The sequence below is a fragment of the Rattus norvegicus genome, chromosome 4 (assembly GCF_036323735.1).
Source record: "Rattus norvegicus strain BN/NHsdMcwi chromosome 4, GRCr8, whole genome shotgun sequence".
Lineage (NCBI taxonomy): Eukaryota > Metazoa > Chordata > Mammalia > Rodentia > Muridae > Rattus > Rattus norvegicus.
This window is the reverse complement of record NC_086022.1, coordinates 158,763,474-158,779,424: the sequence shown is the minus strand read 5'-3', so window position 1 is coordinate 158,779,424 and position 15,951 is coordinate 158,763,474. Positions and strand designations below refer to the sequence as shown.

Here is a 15,951-nt window from a genome sequence, read left to right as displayed (position 1 = left end):
ACCCATTGGGCCATCTCTCCAGACCCCCAATACGTTGTTATTTGAAGAATAATTATTCATTGGTCTGTCAGTATGTCACATATGCATAATACAGATGCACAATGATATGCGTCACATACATTAATTACTGCTTTCACAGAAATAGTGCAATCAGATTTATTTTAAAAACCAACCCCAGGGGATGGAGAGATGACTCCATGGTTAAGAGCACTGGCTGCACTTTCTGGAGGTCCTGAGTTCAATTCTTAGCAACCACATGGGGGTTCACAACCACTTATAATGAGCTCTAGTGTCCTCTTATGGCGTGCAGGCATACATATAGGCATATGTATATATACTAAATAAATAAATCTTTAAAAAATTCAAAGGAAGAGGTTAAAAAAAATCCTAATTCTATCATTAGCATAAACAATGCGCCCGAATATCCTGATTTATAAGGTTAAAACAAGAGCAGAAAAAGCAAACCACGGCCACAGTATCTACAGAACCCTTGGAACTAAGTTGCTTCTTAACGAATGGATTGAAAGTATCACCTGAGCAAGTAACTTGGGCTTCTTCGAAATGATCACAGGAAAGGCCGCCCCACTGCCAGTTTTTACATTGCCAAAGAGAAGTTTCATTTCCACTGCAAGAGCCAGGAAAGAGCCACGTATTTGTTGCCTCAGTTTTGGTTTTAGAGTAGATCTTAGACTGTGTTTGAAGTGCAGAGCCACATCCAAGCTGTCTGCAAACCACGTCGGCATCTGTCAGTGTCCAGCCTCGGCTGCACACCTTCCCAGTCAGCTTCTGAATCTCCACCTCCACCATCCCAGCACAGCGACTGCCTCCACCGACGAGTCGAAGTTCCAGATCTGCTCCATCTGCAGAGGGAACACAAGCAGAGGGAACCTGGGCAGCGTAGCTCCCAAAAGACCTCCTACTCCCTTCCTTTGCAGACGCTGCCGAGACACCGGAACCTGTGATCTACCCAGCGCCTGCTGTTTGCTTGTTTCTTGGTAATACTGTGGCTTGAACCTAGTCCCCTTTATAAGCTAGAGGATTGTATGCCTGATACCTCTTTATGATTTGGTTTTAAATATTACTGAGATGGGGCTCAGTAAGTTGTATTTGAGTTTGCCACCCTCTGCCCTAATCTCTCTTAAGTGGCTTGGACTACAGGCCTATCTTGGTTTATCTGTTTACCGAGGCCTTAATAAACAAATGCTGACTGTGGATTCCACATAGAAATGGTACATAGTTCTTAAGGACTGAAAATATTAATTACTCATGTGCACACACATGTGTTCTCTCTCTCTCTCTCTCTCTCTCTCTCTCTCTCTCTTTCACACACACACACACACACACACACACACACACACACACACACACACACACACACACACACACACACTTCATTCCTAAATATTAACTCTGAGCTCCATATAGATTTAGAATTTAAGGTGTGATTCCAAAGAGTACTAATAATACAGACAAAGGAGCCAAGTAACCCTTCTATGAAGGGTGTGCCTGACCCTCCCCAGCTGTGAAGGAACTCCCAACGATGAGGATCGTTTCCACTAGTCACACTAGCCATACCTCTTTGACCTGCCTTTTGTTCTAACTTACCAGAACATGTCACGCCAGCGTCTTCTTTGTGGTTACAGTAATGCTTCCCCCATTCCTGGTGCTTACACTCCCAAAGAGCCGGCTCATGTCCCTCGCAGGAGATACTGTCAAGCCAAATTGGTCCGGATCCCTCACTGGCATTAACTCGGCCAATGGCAGTGATGGCAGTTGGACATCCCAGTTGCTTACACACCACAGAAGCGTCACGGCGATCCCAGCTGTCGTCACACACGGTCCCCCACTCTCCTTGGAATCTCACTTCCAATCTTCCTGAACATTTGGACACCCCATCCACCAGTCTCAGGCTCAGATCCGCTCCGTCTACAACAGAAACAAATCATACATCGGCAAAAGGGAAATAAGGATGAGGTGTTTGAAAACAAGCCCTGGCAGAGTTAAAGAAGGGGAGGTGAGATGGTTAGAGGCAGCCGTTCTATAGCTCCATGGTGAGCCATTACCATGCAGTTCTCACTTTGGGAAATGTCTCAGAGATTTGCCCAGAGTCAGTGTTGGTGCCTGTTTGGTCACCACAACTGGTGCTAGAACTGCTTGCTCTATTTTGTTAAAGTACGTCTGCCTGTGTTTAGGTGTTTCATCTCCAGTTTGGGTAAATACCCACCACTTGCTTTCATTGTTAATGGCATGATCGGTCTCCATTACCCAGTTTGTGCTGTGACCCTGGCCCTTCTGCGAGTACCTGTGGTGGTTTGAGTGAGAATGTTCCCTCATGGGCTTGGGTGTTTGAACACTTGGTCCCCAGTTGGTGGCACTGTTTGGAGAGATTTAGGAGGTGTGGCCTTTCTGGAGGAAGTGTGCCTCTGGGGGAAGGCTTTAAAAGCATCTTACCATTCCTGGTCATTGTTCTGCTTCGCTCTTTGATTTTAAGAGTGCTCAGCTTGCTGCACCACTTACCAGGCCTGCTGTCATGCTTCCCCACTGTGATGGTGATGGACACCCACCTATCCTTTTAGACCCTCAAGCCAGAATAAACGATTCCTTCTTTAAGTTGTCACGATCATGTTGTATTACCACGGCAATAGAAAAGTAACTACCAGAATACTCTCTCAGTTTAAAGGCAGAGCAGAGGAAGAAGGAGCTGACTAATCCACTCCTCTCACTGTCTATAATCAACACCCCATAAAAGTCCTTCCTCGGTTCTGAAGAATATCCTGTGATAAACACAAGCTGATAGCCTGGGACCCTGGTGAGAATTAAAAGTCTCTGAAGCAGTTCTTGCTCATGGACAGCCTAAGCCTTTGTGGAGTGCTGATATATTGGCACTTTTGCTTTTATTCTTTAATTCTATGGATTTGAGCTGATGGTTTGGGAAGGAGTGGGCCAAAGTAACTAAAAAGGAGGGTTACAGGGGATGATGAGGATAGTGGTTTGTTTTAAACAATCTCAGAAAGACAAATAGCAAATATTTCTGAGAGTTTTACATAGACATATACAATTATATGTTTGTGATATTTCTATATTTGTATCTCTATCTATCCATCATCCATTTATCTATCTATCTATCTATCTATCTATCTATCTATCTATCTATCTATCTATCTTCTTACCTATCAACTGTCTATGTATGTAAGTATGTATGTATGTACGTATGTATTATCATCTATTTACATACCTATCTATCATCTATGTATCTATGTATCTGTCTATCTGTCTACTGACTTATTTATCATCTTATTATTTATCTGCTTATTTATAAATGACTTGAAAGAAGAAATAAGACAATCTAAAAGGAACATAGAGTACTAACAGGAGGGAGAAAGATAAAGAAAGGATAAGATATTATGAGGGAAATGTGCTCAACATACAAGAGTCACATACACAAAAGCTTTAAAAGATTTGCTACTGACCCCTTTACCCCATCCCTCCTCTCTTCACCCTCCACCTCAGTCCCCTCCTGCCCGCCTTCATCCCATCTTCAATCCCCATCAAGCTTTTCCAAAACATCCTTTTTATGATGAAAGTAAATTTCATTATTTTAATACTGTTTTAATTGTTTATTATTTTAACATTTTTACATGTATATGTGTGTGCCTGAGCAAATGTATATGCAGCATGTATGTGCAGTGCCCTTGGAGATCGGGAAGGGATTCGATCTTGTGGAATTGGAGTGACAGGTGGCTGCTGAGAACTGAACCCCAGTCTCCTGCAAGAGCTTTAAGGACTATCAATTAACGAGACACCGCTCCAGTGCCTCCTTGCCCCCTATGACTATTGCAACCTTCTGATTTCAGTTAGTGAACCCAAAGGTATTAGAGCTGGGACCCTAGACGAGACAATAATGAAATGACAGAGGCTGACTTCATTATGTTCTCAAGGACTTGGACTTACACTTCTGGTACCTTTACGTTTTGTCTGTCACAGAGAGCAAAACACCCGGAGCTGTCCTTACCTAAGCAGATCACACCGACGTCCTCAGCATGGTCACAGTTGTGCCTTCCCCATCCCCGGTGTTTGCAGTCCCAGATAGCTGACTCATTTCCATTGCATGCCAGATCATCAAGCCAGATTTGTCCAGAACCAGCTCCTAATTTAGCTGAGCCAGAGAAACTGATGGCACTTCCACATCCAAGTTGTTTACAAATCACAGAAGCGTGATCTTTGCTGAAGTTGTCGTCACACACTGTCCCCCACTTTCCCTGGAACTTTATTTCTACTCTTCCTGAGCATCGGTTGTCCCCGCTGTTCACCAGTCTCATCTCCAAATTAGATCCATCTAGAGAAGCGACCAAGGTTAGGAAGTGAAAGTCATTCATAAGCAGCTATTCATTTAGGGTTTTCTGGATACTTGGCATTAAAAGTTAGTGTTTGGCTTTCAGATATGGCCCTTCTCCATGTATCAGAGAATTTTAACATGTTAAAGCCCAATGAGCAGTAAGGATTTCCCTCTACATTTGCTTTCCAAGCAAATTGTATTACAGATCAGAATACTTTACCAGAGAAAAGATCAATATGACACATTATTCGTTAAACAAAAGCAGGAAAACGTAAATTGGCCTTCTAATCAAGTTGTAGAAAATGAGAAAATAGTCATTTACCAGATGCTTAGATTCTGTATTTTAACCTATCCATAGTAAAAGAGTTCTAAGAATGAGTAATTGATGTTGAATTTGAAATTAGAAAATAAGAAAAGATTAAAATGACTAAATAAACACAACAGTCTTTAAAACACTATGTGCTATCAAGTTCTTAAAAATCTTCCCAAGAAATTTACCACTATTTTCAGCAAAAAGGGAGTTTTTTAATTTTCTCATTTTTTATAGCAAAATTTATTCCTCATGCTATGAGTTCTGTGAGGAGTAAAATACATGAAAAAAAGAGAAGACTTTAGTTGATATGTGGGGACACTGGGGAAGGTGGATTTGGATAAAATTTTAGAAGCACTTTGTTGAACAAGAAATTAAATTTCATGAGCTCCAAACTCCAACCAAAGACCACAACTTAGCAAGGCTTATTTTCATCATGGGCAATTAGTAATAATAACTGATAATTATAAGAGGTCACAATCAATGTACATTTAAGTGCATCACGTGCTGTATTATTCAATCCTTACAAGTTTGAACACTATATGTTATCATTGTTAGCCCACTTCACAGATCAATGACCCGAGGCTCAGTCACTGGGCATAGCGTTGAGAAAGCATTGAGAAAGATGGCAAAGCCAAGACCTGAGTGGTGGAGTGGTAGGTGGGGTGGCCCGGCATCAGTTTTCTGTTGACTAGTGTGCCACGAAGCGGATTCTCTGAAGACTAAGTAGGAGTTAGGGTGAAGGATCCCACAGATATAGAGAACAGATCCCTATGAAACTAGCAAGTCCTTGAGTAGCTATAGGCTCTTCTCTTATCAGTTTTTGGTTGGACCTTCAGGTTTATAAACTTCAAAAAGTAAGTTTAACTTCACTCTTCATTATGTAAGAAAATAAAAGCACAGGGTACCACACCTAAGCTGCAGCTGAATGTTAGCTCCATTTACAGGGAAGGCCTGGAAAGATTTCTTATAGTTTTGAAATTTGTTAGAAGTGCTATGTTTGTCAACGTAAAGATTAATAATAAAATAAACGAGGAGGAAGAGAAGATGACCGAGTCCACATGGTAATGAAAGATGGAGTCCTTGAAGAAACTAATATTTTCAGCCATTGTTGCACACCACACAGTGTGCAGAGAGCTTGGCATATGTCTTATTATTGAGTTATCAGCAGCTTAGAAAGATTAAATGATTTGCAGGAAGTTTTAGTATGAGTGAATAACTGCACCGGAATTCAATGCAATGTTGAATCCAAGAGACACTGTGAACTGAATTAGAAATACGTGCCTGGGGCTTGCTTTGACATGGGCAAGCCTTACCTGCGCAGGTCACTCCAGCATCTTGTTCATGGGTACAGTTGTGCTTTCCCCACCCCTCATGTTTGCAGTCCCAAAGAGCTGACTCATTCCCTGTGCAAGAAACCTTGTCCATCCAGATGTCCCCAGAGCCCGCGCTGGCGTTAGCCCATCCCGGGGCTTTAATCAAAGTTGGGCATCCTAGCTGCTGGCAAACCACGGACACCTCGTTCATGCTCCAGCCGTTACCGCACACTGTGCCCCACTTCTCGTGGATCTTGAGCTCCACTCTCCCACTACAGTTGTTTTCACCGCCGGCCAGTCTCAGTTCCTTCTTCCTTCCTTCTGCAGCAACAAGTCAACATGGAAACAAGTAACAAGTTAACACAGCAAACGGTCAGAAAGCATGCAGAGAACATGACCCGTTTTTAGATTCCTTACATAGAACTTAGAGTCCGAGTTGGGACCCATTCTGACCCTACCCTGGTACAATAGGAGAACGACATTGTCTAGCGTCCGGATGGAACTGATAGGACCACAGTTTCAAGCGGAGCAATGGCAAAGCTGGGAAGGCCAAGGGCAAGGCGCTACCTGGGATTTTAATTCTATGACTGGGTGTCCTGAGCAGTGGCAATTCATACCATCTGAAATAAGGAGAGTTCTACAGGATGAGCCATGTGTGTTCCTTCCTACCACAAACTCAATAGAAATCAAGTTAACAGTCATTGTGCGAGGATAGAGAAAATAGCTGAAAGGAATTAAGTAACCATTTCATACATTTATGTACATTTGGGTGGGTTTTTACACATAGTAGCTGAAATCTCACGAAACTGCTCTTTTTTTTTTTTCTTTTTTTTTTTTTTCCGGAGCTGGGGACCGAACCCAGGGCCTTGCGCTCTCTAGGCAAGCGCTCTACCACTGAGCTAAATCCCCAACCCCGAAACTGCTCTTTTAAAGTTGAAATCTAGAGAGTTATTTTCCTATTCGCTACGATTACAAACGACTGCCTTCGCCGCCACCACAACATTATCTCTCTCACTCCCATTCTCAGACTCTTTCACCTGCTTTTTTGCTATTATTTTGGCTTAACCGAGGAACCTGGTGGGCCTATCAGCCAGGCTTCCTGCAATACATTTTTTTTTTAAAATGTCACGTTTACGCTTTGAATTTATTGAAGTGTTTCCGGAACTTCCTTTTGTCCAAATAATTCTGAGCTTTCTTCTCTTTTCTTTTTAGCCTGCTATATACCACTTTCAGTCTTTATGTAACATGGGGTTGTTTTATATGAGGGAAGATCATGCTAACAATTTTGGGTCTGGTTAGAATACAATTGTATAGTTTTGATATTTGGTTCTTCAGCTCTGCAGAGGATGGAATTTTAGATGCTATTTTACCATACAGGGGAATTGTGATTTTGTTTGACAGTTCATATCAGGGCAGGCTAAGGCCACAAGTAAGCCTGACAAAATACTCACCAGGAGCCTGAGTGACAGCAGAGACGCTGAGAAGTGAGCTCACAGCCACAACAAAGAAACCTAGGTGGACAAATCCTTTATAACCTGTGAAACAAGGGGGCAGGAGTAAAAGTTTACTAACAGGAGATTTTGGATAAGAGAAGGTTCAGAGTTTGGGGTATGACAAAGACTAAACCAATAAAAAGAAAGACCCTTCCTTCAAACTGGAAGGCAAGTGGGAAAGACCCAGACGAAGAACAGCAGGGCTGGTGGAATAGTTTCGGAAATGCAGCTGCTTACATGCAGCCCAGGACTGAAGAGTTTTGAAAATGCTGGGCACAGAAGCAAATTTCAAAGGCAGGTCTTAAGCTTGCACTATTGAAAGAGACATTAACCAAACCGGGTATGGAGCATGTTCTCTGCACACTCTAGGACAGGGTTCTGAGCTCTCTGTCCCTCTACCTTCTTGGCATCAATCAAACAGGCTCCATGTCTTTCTGCCCCACACAGTTTCCTAACAACTTCGTGGAAGAGTGGCTGGTACTTCTTATGTTCATGACTGTTCCACCAATAGGACCTGCTAAGTATCGTTCTCAACTGCGTGACAAATAGTCCACTTCACATCCAAAACTACCCAACTGTTAATCTTATCATCCCCACAGACAGCATTAAAAAAGTGCCATACAGCTCTGAGCTCCACAGTGACCACAATTCAGCACTCATGTGGAACTGAAGAATGATTTCCAGCCTGTCCATGCCCATCATGAAGTAGAATTTTGCACTGAGTTGGTTTTCCAAGCTTCCTATTGGATATCAACTTTTAATCAGTGTTGGTTCCTACACTTTATCTTTCCTGACAAACCCCTGTTTCATACCCAGGACGGTTCTGCTTATTTCAGGTCCTGACTTGATTTCACTTCAGCAATTTTATAAAATTAAGGAAAACACGGCTTCCTACTTTACAATAACAGTTTGGGATCCATGGCTGACGGAAAGCACTTCTACAGGACCTGGATGTCCCTTGCTATTCCTCGCTCTCCTATGCCAATCACATCTATTCACTGTCAGACATCTCTTAACTCAAATAAAGGATAAGTATAAATAAGAGACTTTTACCGGGAGACCCAGCACCTCCAAGAAGAACCATTCTGTTCTTGCCCATTCCAAAGTCTGATGATTCCGATGGCTCGTGTGTCTCCTTTTACTATTTCATAGATGTGTTCTCCAAAGAAAGTGGACGACCACGGAGGGAGATAATCATCTCACTCTTAAGAATAGAAAGGCTCCAGAAAGAGGGAGGAGCCACCCTTAAAGGGAGAGTCCTTGCTTCCTTTGTCTTCTTTCCCCTCCCACAAAGCAACCAAATGAAAGTTTAATAGTTTTCATGGTTTATGAAAGCTAGGGAGTATATTCATTTATTCATTTGCTGCTGCTCTTGATTGGATATTTTAATGAATCGATTGATTAATCTGCCCCTAGAGATGTTGCAGGTGCAGCTACTGGGTCACACCTGCATTAGCTGGTGGCAGGGAGGAGAGATGCTATGACTTCGCTCAGGGTTTTGTCCTGTGAACATGTGAATGACTTGTACCCATGAAAAAAGAAAGCCCGAGACAACTACCAGTCTGGTGCCTTGGAAGCCTGGATGAGCTCCCAGAGAATAGAGTGAGCCAGTGTCCATAGGAACCCCACCTGGGACCATGGTTCAGGGGTGAGGAGTTCAGGTGTGGGGAGGGAAGGGAGTGAGCCCAAGACAGTCGACCCTTACATGTGGCCACTCAGGAGGTCCCGAGCAAGAAGCGGGCCCATTATGACCACCAGTCTAGCTCCATGGGGCCTGAACATGGATCTAGCCTGAGATGACCACCAGTCCATTGCAGCGCAGGTCTAGAGGGGCAGACCATGCCCGAGATGACTCCTAGCCAGTGTTATAATGCACTGAGACTACTCTTGAAACAAACCCACATGCTCAGAGACCCTGGAACCACTAAAAGGAGCAAGTGGTGGAGAAATGGAAGAGAAAGAAACAGAAGGATGTCCGTACAGTGAAGAGAGGCAGAACTGGAGACTTGAGGGTAGTGAGGAACAAACAGCCCGATGTGAGTAGTCTGTGATGCCACTTGAGAACATGCTGGGGTACTGGCCTGTGCTACCTACCACCATGGGCCATGTCTGGGTCAATGGGCCTGAAACTGCAGGGGTCTGTTACTATGAAAGGCTAGGTGGACAAACATCTCTGATCTGGACTGCTGCCTGGGGCCATGTTGATGTCTGAGGACTGTGCAGAATTGGCCCCATCATTCACCTGGGCATCTTGGGAGAGCTGATCATGGGTCTGTGAAAGCAGGAGAGTGAACTCCATCCTTACCTAACTGCAGTACTCGGGAAAGCAGGCCTGGTAGCTTGCCTGGGTTGTATAGTAGGGCTGGTCTTGGATGTTGGAATTGCAGGTAAGTCAACCAGAAGGACAAAAACCATGGGAGATCCAGCCTTACCTCTTGTTGTGTGGCGGTGGCAGTGAGGGAAGAGTTTCTCATCACCCATGGCAGGTGAGAGAACTGGTCATGAGAACTGGGGAGGTGATTCTGACCTTTATCTGCTGTAGCTCTTGGGTATGCAGGTCCTGCACCTTGTCTGCACAGCACAGTAGAACTGCCCCTGGGCCTGAGGTTGTAAGTGAGCTGGTCCTGAGGGTGTGAGTATGGGAGAGCCAGCTGTGGGTCTTGCCTGCTTTGTGGTAGCACAGATGAGGGAGAGATGTCCTCCTCCTCATCCTCCCATTCCTCACTACCCATGGCAGGCAGGATATATGGCTCCGGGATCATGAAAGTGAGAGAACTGTCCCTGTCCCTCACTGGCCACACCAATCAGGAAAGCAGACCCTGCACCTCACCTGGGAAGTAAGGTAGAGCTTGGTTTGTTGTGGAGGTTGTGGAGGTTGTAAATGAGTCAAGGACACGAGAGCAGGACAGTTAGCTTAGCCCCTTGCCTACTGCAGCACTCAGGAGAGTGGGTCCTGTATCTTGTCTGGGCAGCACAATAGAGCTGACCTTGATGGCATGGGAGCAGGAGAGCCTGCTCTGCCCCTTGCTGGCTGTAGTGTTGGATGAGTAGGATTGGGGTGCTGATGTGAAATTCACAAAGAACTAATACAAGTTTTAAAAAATTAATGGATTATGTCTTACTTATGTTATATATTTTTGCCTGGTTGTATGAATATATACCACATGTGTGTGGGTACCAAGAGAGACCAGGAGAGGACATTGGAGACCTTGGAACTGGAGTTACAGGAGGTTTTTTTTACCACCATCTGGGTGCAAGGAACAGAACTTGGTCTTCTGCAAAGGTGGCAAGTGCTCTTCATGGCTAAGACATCTCTCCAGATCCTATTTTACTTATTCATTTTACATCCTACTCATTGTCCCTCATTCTGTCCCACAATCCTTCCCTCTACCCCCTCCTTCCTTTCTCCTCAGAGAGGGAGGAACCCCCACCCCCCAGGTATCCTCTCACCCAGGAACATCAAGTGTCTGTAGGGCTAGGCTCATACTTTCCCACTGAGGCCAGACAGGCAGTACAGCTACAAGAACATATCCCTCAGAGAGGAACAGCTTTTGAGATAGCTCCCCTCCCTGAGACTCCAGTTGTTTGTGACTCACATGAAGACCAAGCTGCACATTTGTTACATATGTGTGTGTCAGGGTGGCTAGGTCCAGTTTGTGTATACTCTTTGGTTGGTGGTTCAGTCTCTGAGAGCCCCAGGTTAGCTGACTCCACTGGTCTTCCTCTGGAGTCTTAGCCCCTTAAGAGCCTGCAACCCTACCCCCAACTCTTCCGTAAGACTTCCCAAGTTCCATTCACTGTTGACTGTTGGTGTCTGCATTCATCTGAGTCAGCTGCTGGGTGGAGCCACTCAGAGGACAGCCATGCTAGACTCTGGTCTGCAAGACTAAGAGTATCATTAATGGTGTCAGGGACTGGTGCTTGCCCATGGGATGGGTCTCAAGTTGGGCCAGTTATTGCTTGGTCATTCCCTCAGTCTCTACTCCATCCCCCATCTCTGCATTCCTTGTAGACAGGATAAATTTTGGGTGGGTTGGTGTCTTTAATGCTTCTCTGGGATTCCTGCCTGGCTACAGAAGGTGGCCTCTTCAGGCTCCGTATCCCCAGTGCTGTGGGCCACAGCTAAGGTCACCCTCACTGATTCTTGGACACCTCCCCTATCTCAAGTCTCTGTCTCTTCCTGGAGATGCCTCTCATCTCTTTACCCCCATTAGTTGCAGATTTCCATGTACTCTCATGGCCATTTGACCATCTCTCCTGTCCTTCCCCATACCTGATCCTGAACACCCCTCTGCTATTCCCCTATCCCCTCTCCCACGTAGGTCCCTCCCTTCATCTGCCTCCTGTGACTATTTTATTTCCCCTTGTAGATGAGATTCAAGCATCCTCATTTGGGCCTTTCTTCTTGTTTAGCTTCTTATTTTTGCTTCCTTGTTCAATGCAGGGAACCTAACATGGAGTATCTATAAGTAGATGCCAGGAAAGTGTTTACCATGAATGACTCCTCAGACCTTGAGGTTTTGTTTACGTAGTATATTAAATACACACTTGAAAAAAAAAACAGTGACAAGTTAAATTAAGTGAAAACACTAAAACACACAGAAGATGGTTTTTTCTTTTTCTTTTTATTAACTTGAGTATTTCTTATATACATTTCGAGTGTTATTCCCTTTCCCGGTTTCCGGGCAAACATCCCCCTCTCCCCTCCCCTTCCGTATGGGTGTTCCCCTCCCAACCCTCCCCCCATTGCCGCCCTCCCCCCAACAGTCTAGTTCACTGGGGGTTCAGTCTTAGCAGGACCCAGGGCTTCCCCTTCCACTGGTGCTCTTACTAGGATATTCATTGCTACCTATGGGGTCAGAGTCCAGGGTCAGTCCGTGTATAGTCTTTGGGTAGTGGCTTAGTCCCTGGAAGCTCTGGTTGCTTGGCATTGTTGTTCATATGGGGTCTCGAGCCCCTTCAAGCTCTTTCAGTTCTTTCTCTGATTCATTCAACGGGGGTCCTATTCTCAGTTCAGTGGTTTGCTGCTGGCATTCACCTCTGTGTTTGCTGTATTCTGGCTGTGTCTCTCAGGAGCCTGCACTTCTTTGCTTCATCCATCTTGTCTAATTGGGTGGCTGTATATGTATGGGCCACATGTGGGGCAGGCTCTGAATGGCTGTTCCTTCTGTGTCTGTTTTAATCTTTGCCTCTCTATTCCCTGCCAAGGGTATTCTTGTTCCCCTTTTAAAGAAGGAGTGAACCATCCACATTTTGATCATCTGTCTTGAGTTTCATTTGTTCTAGGCATCTAGGGTAATTCAAGCATTTGGGCTAATAGCCACTTATCAATGAGTGCATACCATGTGTGTTTCTCTGTGATTGGGTTACCTCACTGAGGATGATATTTTCCAGTTCCAACCATTTGCCTACGAATTTCATAAAGTCATTGTTTTTGATAGCTGAGTAATATTCCATTGTGTAGATGTACCACATTTTCTGTATCCATTCCTCTGTTGAAGGGCATCTGGGTTCTTTCCAGCTTCTGGGTATTATAAATAAGGCTGCGATGAACATAGTGGAGCACGTGTCTTTTTTATATGTTGGGGAATCTTTTGGGTATATGCCCAAGAGAAGTATAGCTGGATCCTCAGGCAGTTCAATGTCCAATTTTCTGAGGAACCTCCAGACTGCTTTCCAGAATGGTTGTACCAGTCTGCAATCCCACCAACAATGGAGGAGTGTTCCTCTTTCTCTGCATCCTCGCCAGCATCTGCTGTCACCTGAGTTTTTGATGTTAGCCATTCTCACTGGTGTGAGGTGAAATCTCAGGGTTGTTTTGATTTGCATTTCCCTTATGACTAAAGATGTTGAACATTTCTTTAGGTGTTTCTCAGCCATTCGGCATTCCTCAGCTGTGAATTCTTTGTTTAGCTCTGAACCCCATTTTTTAATAGGGTTATTTGTCTCCCTGTGGTCTAACTTCTTGAGTTCTTTGTATAATTTGGATATAAGGCCTCTATCTGTTGTAGGATTGGTAAAGATCTTTTCCCAATCTGTTGGTTGCCGTTTTGTCCTAACCACAGTGTCCTTTGCCTTACCGAAGCCTTGCAGTTTTATGAGATCCCATTTGTCGATTCTTGATCTTAGAGCATAAGCCATTGGTGTTTTGTTCAGGAAATTTTTTTCCAGTGCAGAAAAGTTGGTCTTACCTGTGGTCCTGAGTCTCAAGTTTGCTCGTGGGGTGCTGCCTACGAGCTCTCAGCGGCGGCAGCAACCAGGAAGATCTGCGCCGCTGTTTCCGGGAGCCTTCTTGCACCAGGGTTCCAGATGGCGTTTGGTGTTTTCCCTGGTTTTTTCATTATTTGACATTACCTCCAGAGCTGGACATATCTATTGAGTGATCATGTGATGTAGCACACAGGCAGCCTTTGTAATTTCTATCTAATGGATACAGTATATGGATAGATTGGTCAGGAATAGTAATGGCTCCACAAAGGAAGAGCCAAGGACTTACAGGCCCTCAGAATGGCCTGGGACTCACTATGTATTCTAGGCTGAACTTGAACTGAGGTTGATTCTCCTGCCTCAGCTTCTCCAGTGCTGAGACTGCAGTTACAAGTCACCATGCTCAACTTTACATTGATAAATTTTGCTTACAAATTTAAATGAGTAGAAGCTGTTGACTGCCACCTCTTTATTAAAATCTCTTTAGTAAAGGACAAGACTAAAGAAGTTGTGCATTTTGCAATGCTTGAGGTTACTATCTTGGTACTGGAGACCATGGCCAGTAAGGTGTCTGTCCTAACTTCTCCATTACTGTAAATCACTGAGACATTGCCTAAAAGTTTCCCTTCGCAGTAAAATCTTCTAGGATTTTACAAAAATCTTTTATGTCAAAGATGTTAAAAACATGAGTGGCAGCTGTACAAATTTCTACACATAGCAAAACCAAAGCAAAAGGCCTTGCCAGGACATCTTATTCCCTGCTGAACTATGATATTGGAAATATCCCCAAGGCACACATTTTACTGAGAATAGCCCAGGCTGGATTTTTAGAAGATGGTTTCAGTAAAACATTTATATCTCATGATAGTGCCTTCATGACTGGTCGAATTGGATGGCATCTCTTCCCACTCCTTTTCAAATTCTAGTACAACAAATAGCTCCCTAGAATACTCTATCTTGTTCTGAGCCCTAACCTGCTCTTTACACACTTTCAATCTTACACCATATTCCTTAAGAGCTGGTGACCACACTGAGGGCACACTCCTATGAGGCCAATGGACCACAGATTGTGCTCCAAACACCCCAACTTCTGGTTTGATATGCATCCAATTTGAACAAACTGTCAGGTTCATCTGTGCTACATTCTGGTGACAATTACAGCTGATTTGTGACTTTGATTGGTTTATAATCTAGGGGTCCACATAATATTAAGTTGGTTCCCCATTGAAAATGATACCCCAGACCTGCATGGTAGGTGACATTGCCCTGGTATCAGATGTCATTACTGGGTGATGACAGCTCCTCAGGCAACATCATCCCAGACAAAGACCTTGTCCTTGAAAATGCTTCACCTTCTATGTCAGAGTTGACTTTACTCAGACACTAAAGCCGTCACTCATGGACAAACTCTCCTGTTACATGTGTTGGATAGAACACATCTTTTTCTTCCTTCCTTTGATTTTAGAATTCTGCTACATTTTAGAATTCTACTACATTTGCATTCTTCTACATGCTGACCTCCAGTTGAACCAGCATCATTTGTTGAAAATGCTATCTTTTCCCCACCAATACCACACAGTTTTTAATTACTATTGCTCTGTCATACAGCTTAAGGTCAGGGATACTGATTCCCCCAGAAGTTCTTTTATTATTGAGGATAGTTTTTACTATCCTGTTTTTTTTTGTTATTCCAAATGAATTTTCAAATTGCTCTTTCTAACTCTATGAAGAATGGAGTTGGAATTTTGATGGGAATTGCATTGAATCTGTAGAAAGCTTTTAGCAAGATGGCCATTTTTACTATATTAATCCTGCCAATCCATTAACATTGGAGATCTTTCATCTTCTGTGCTCTTCTTCAATTTCTTTCTTCAATGACTTGAAGTTCTTGTCATACAAATCTTTCACTTGCTTGGTTAGAGTCACACCAAGGTATTTTATATTATTTGTGGCTATTGTGAAAGGTGTTGTTCATGTAATTTCTTCCTTAGCCTGTTTATCCTTTGAGTAGATGAAGGCTACTGATTTGTTTCTTTAGGAGTTATGGGACTATTTAGATGGTTTATCTGATCCTGAATTAACTTTGGTACCTGCTATCTGTCTAGAAAATTCTCCATTTCATCCAGATTTTACACTCTTTACTAATAGGATCTGAAAAAAATTTTAAATTTCCTCATATTGTTATTTCATTTCTGACTTTGTTTATTTGGGTACTCTCTGTGCCCTCTCATTAGTTTATTTATCTTGTTGATTTTCTCAAAGAACCAGCTCCTGGTTTTGTTGATTCTT

The 15,951-nt window shown here is 43.6% G+C and overlaps 1 protein-coding gene and 1 non-coding gene across 5 annotated transcripts in view; one reads left to right on the top strand and one right to left on the bottom strand.

The window, feature by feature from the left end:
- Cd163 (CD163 molecule) overlaps nucleotides 1-8,674 on the bottom strand; it is a 33,396-nt gene extending 24,722 nt beyond the window's left edge. For 3 of the 4 annotated variants that reach the window (XM_006237352.5, XM_017592650.3, XM_017592651.3), the window contains exons 1-6: nucleotides 8,509-8,674; nucleotides 7,414-7,497; nucleotides 5,963-6,283; nucleotides 4,013-4,336; nucleotides 1,606-1,926; nucleotides 534-860 (exon numbers count right to left, since the gene is read on the bottom strand). In XM_006237352.5, the coding sequence (XP_006237414.1) occupies nucleotides 534-860; nucleotides 1,606-1,926; nucleotides 4,013-4,336; nucleotides 5,963-6,283; nucleotides 7,414-7,497; nucleotides 8,509-8,554 (1,423 nt within the window). In that variant the 5' untranslated portion in view covers nucleotides 8,555-8,674. 4 annotated transcript variants of the gene reach the window in all.
- A 186-nt stretch (nucleotides 8,675-8,860) lies between these two features.
- On the top strand, nucleotides 8,861-8,988 carry LOC120102684 (small nucleolar RNA SNORA17). The gene has a single exon (XR_005504304.1). It is a non-coding gene; the product is annotated as a small nucleolar RNA SNORA17 (small nucleolar RNA).
- The last annotated feature ends 6,963 nt before the right edge of the window (nucleotides 8,989-15,951 follow it).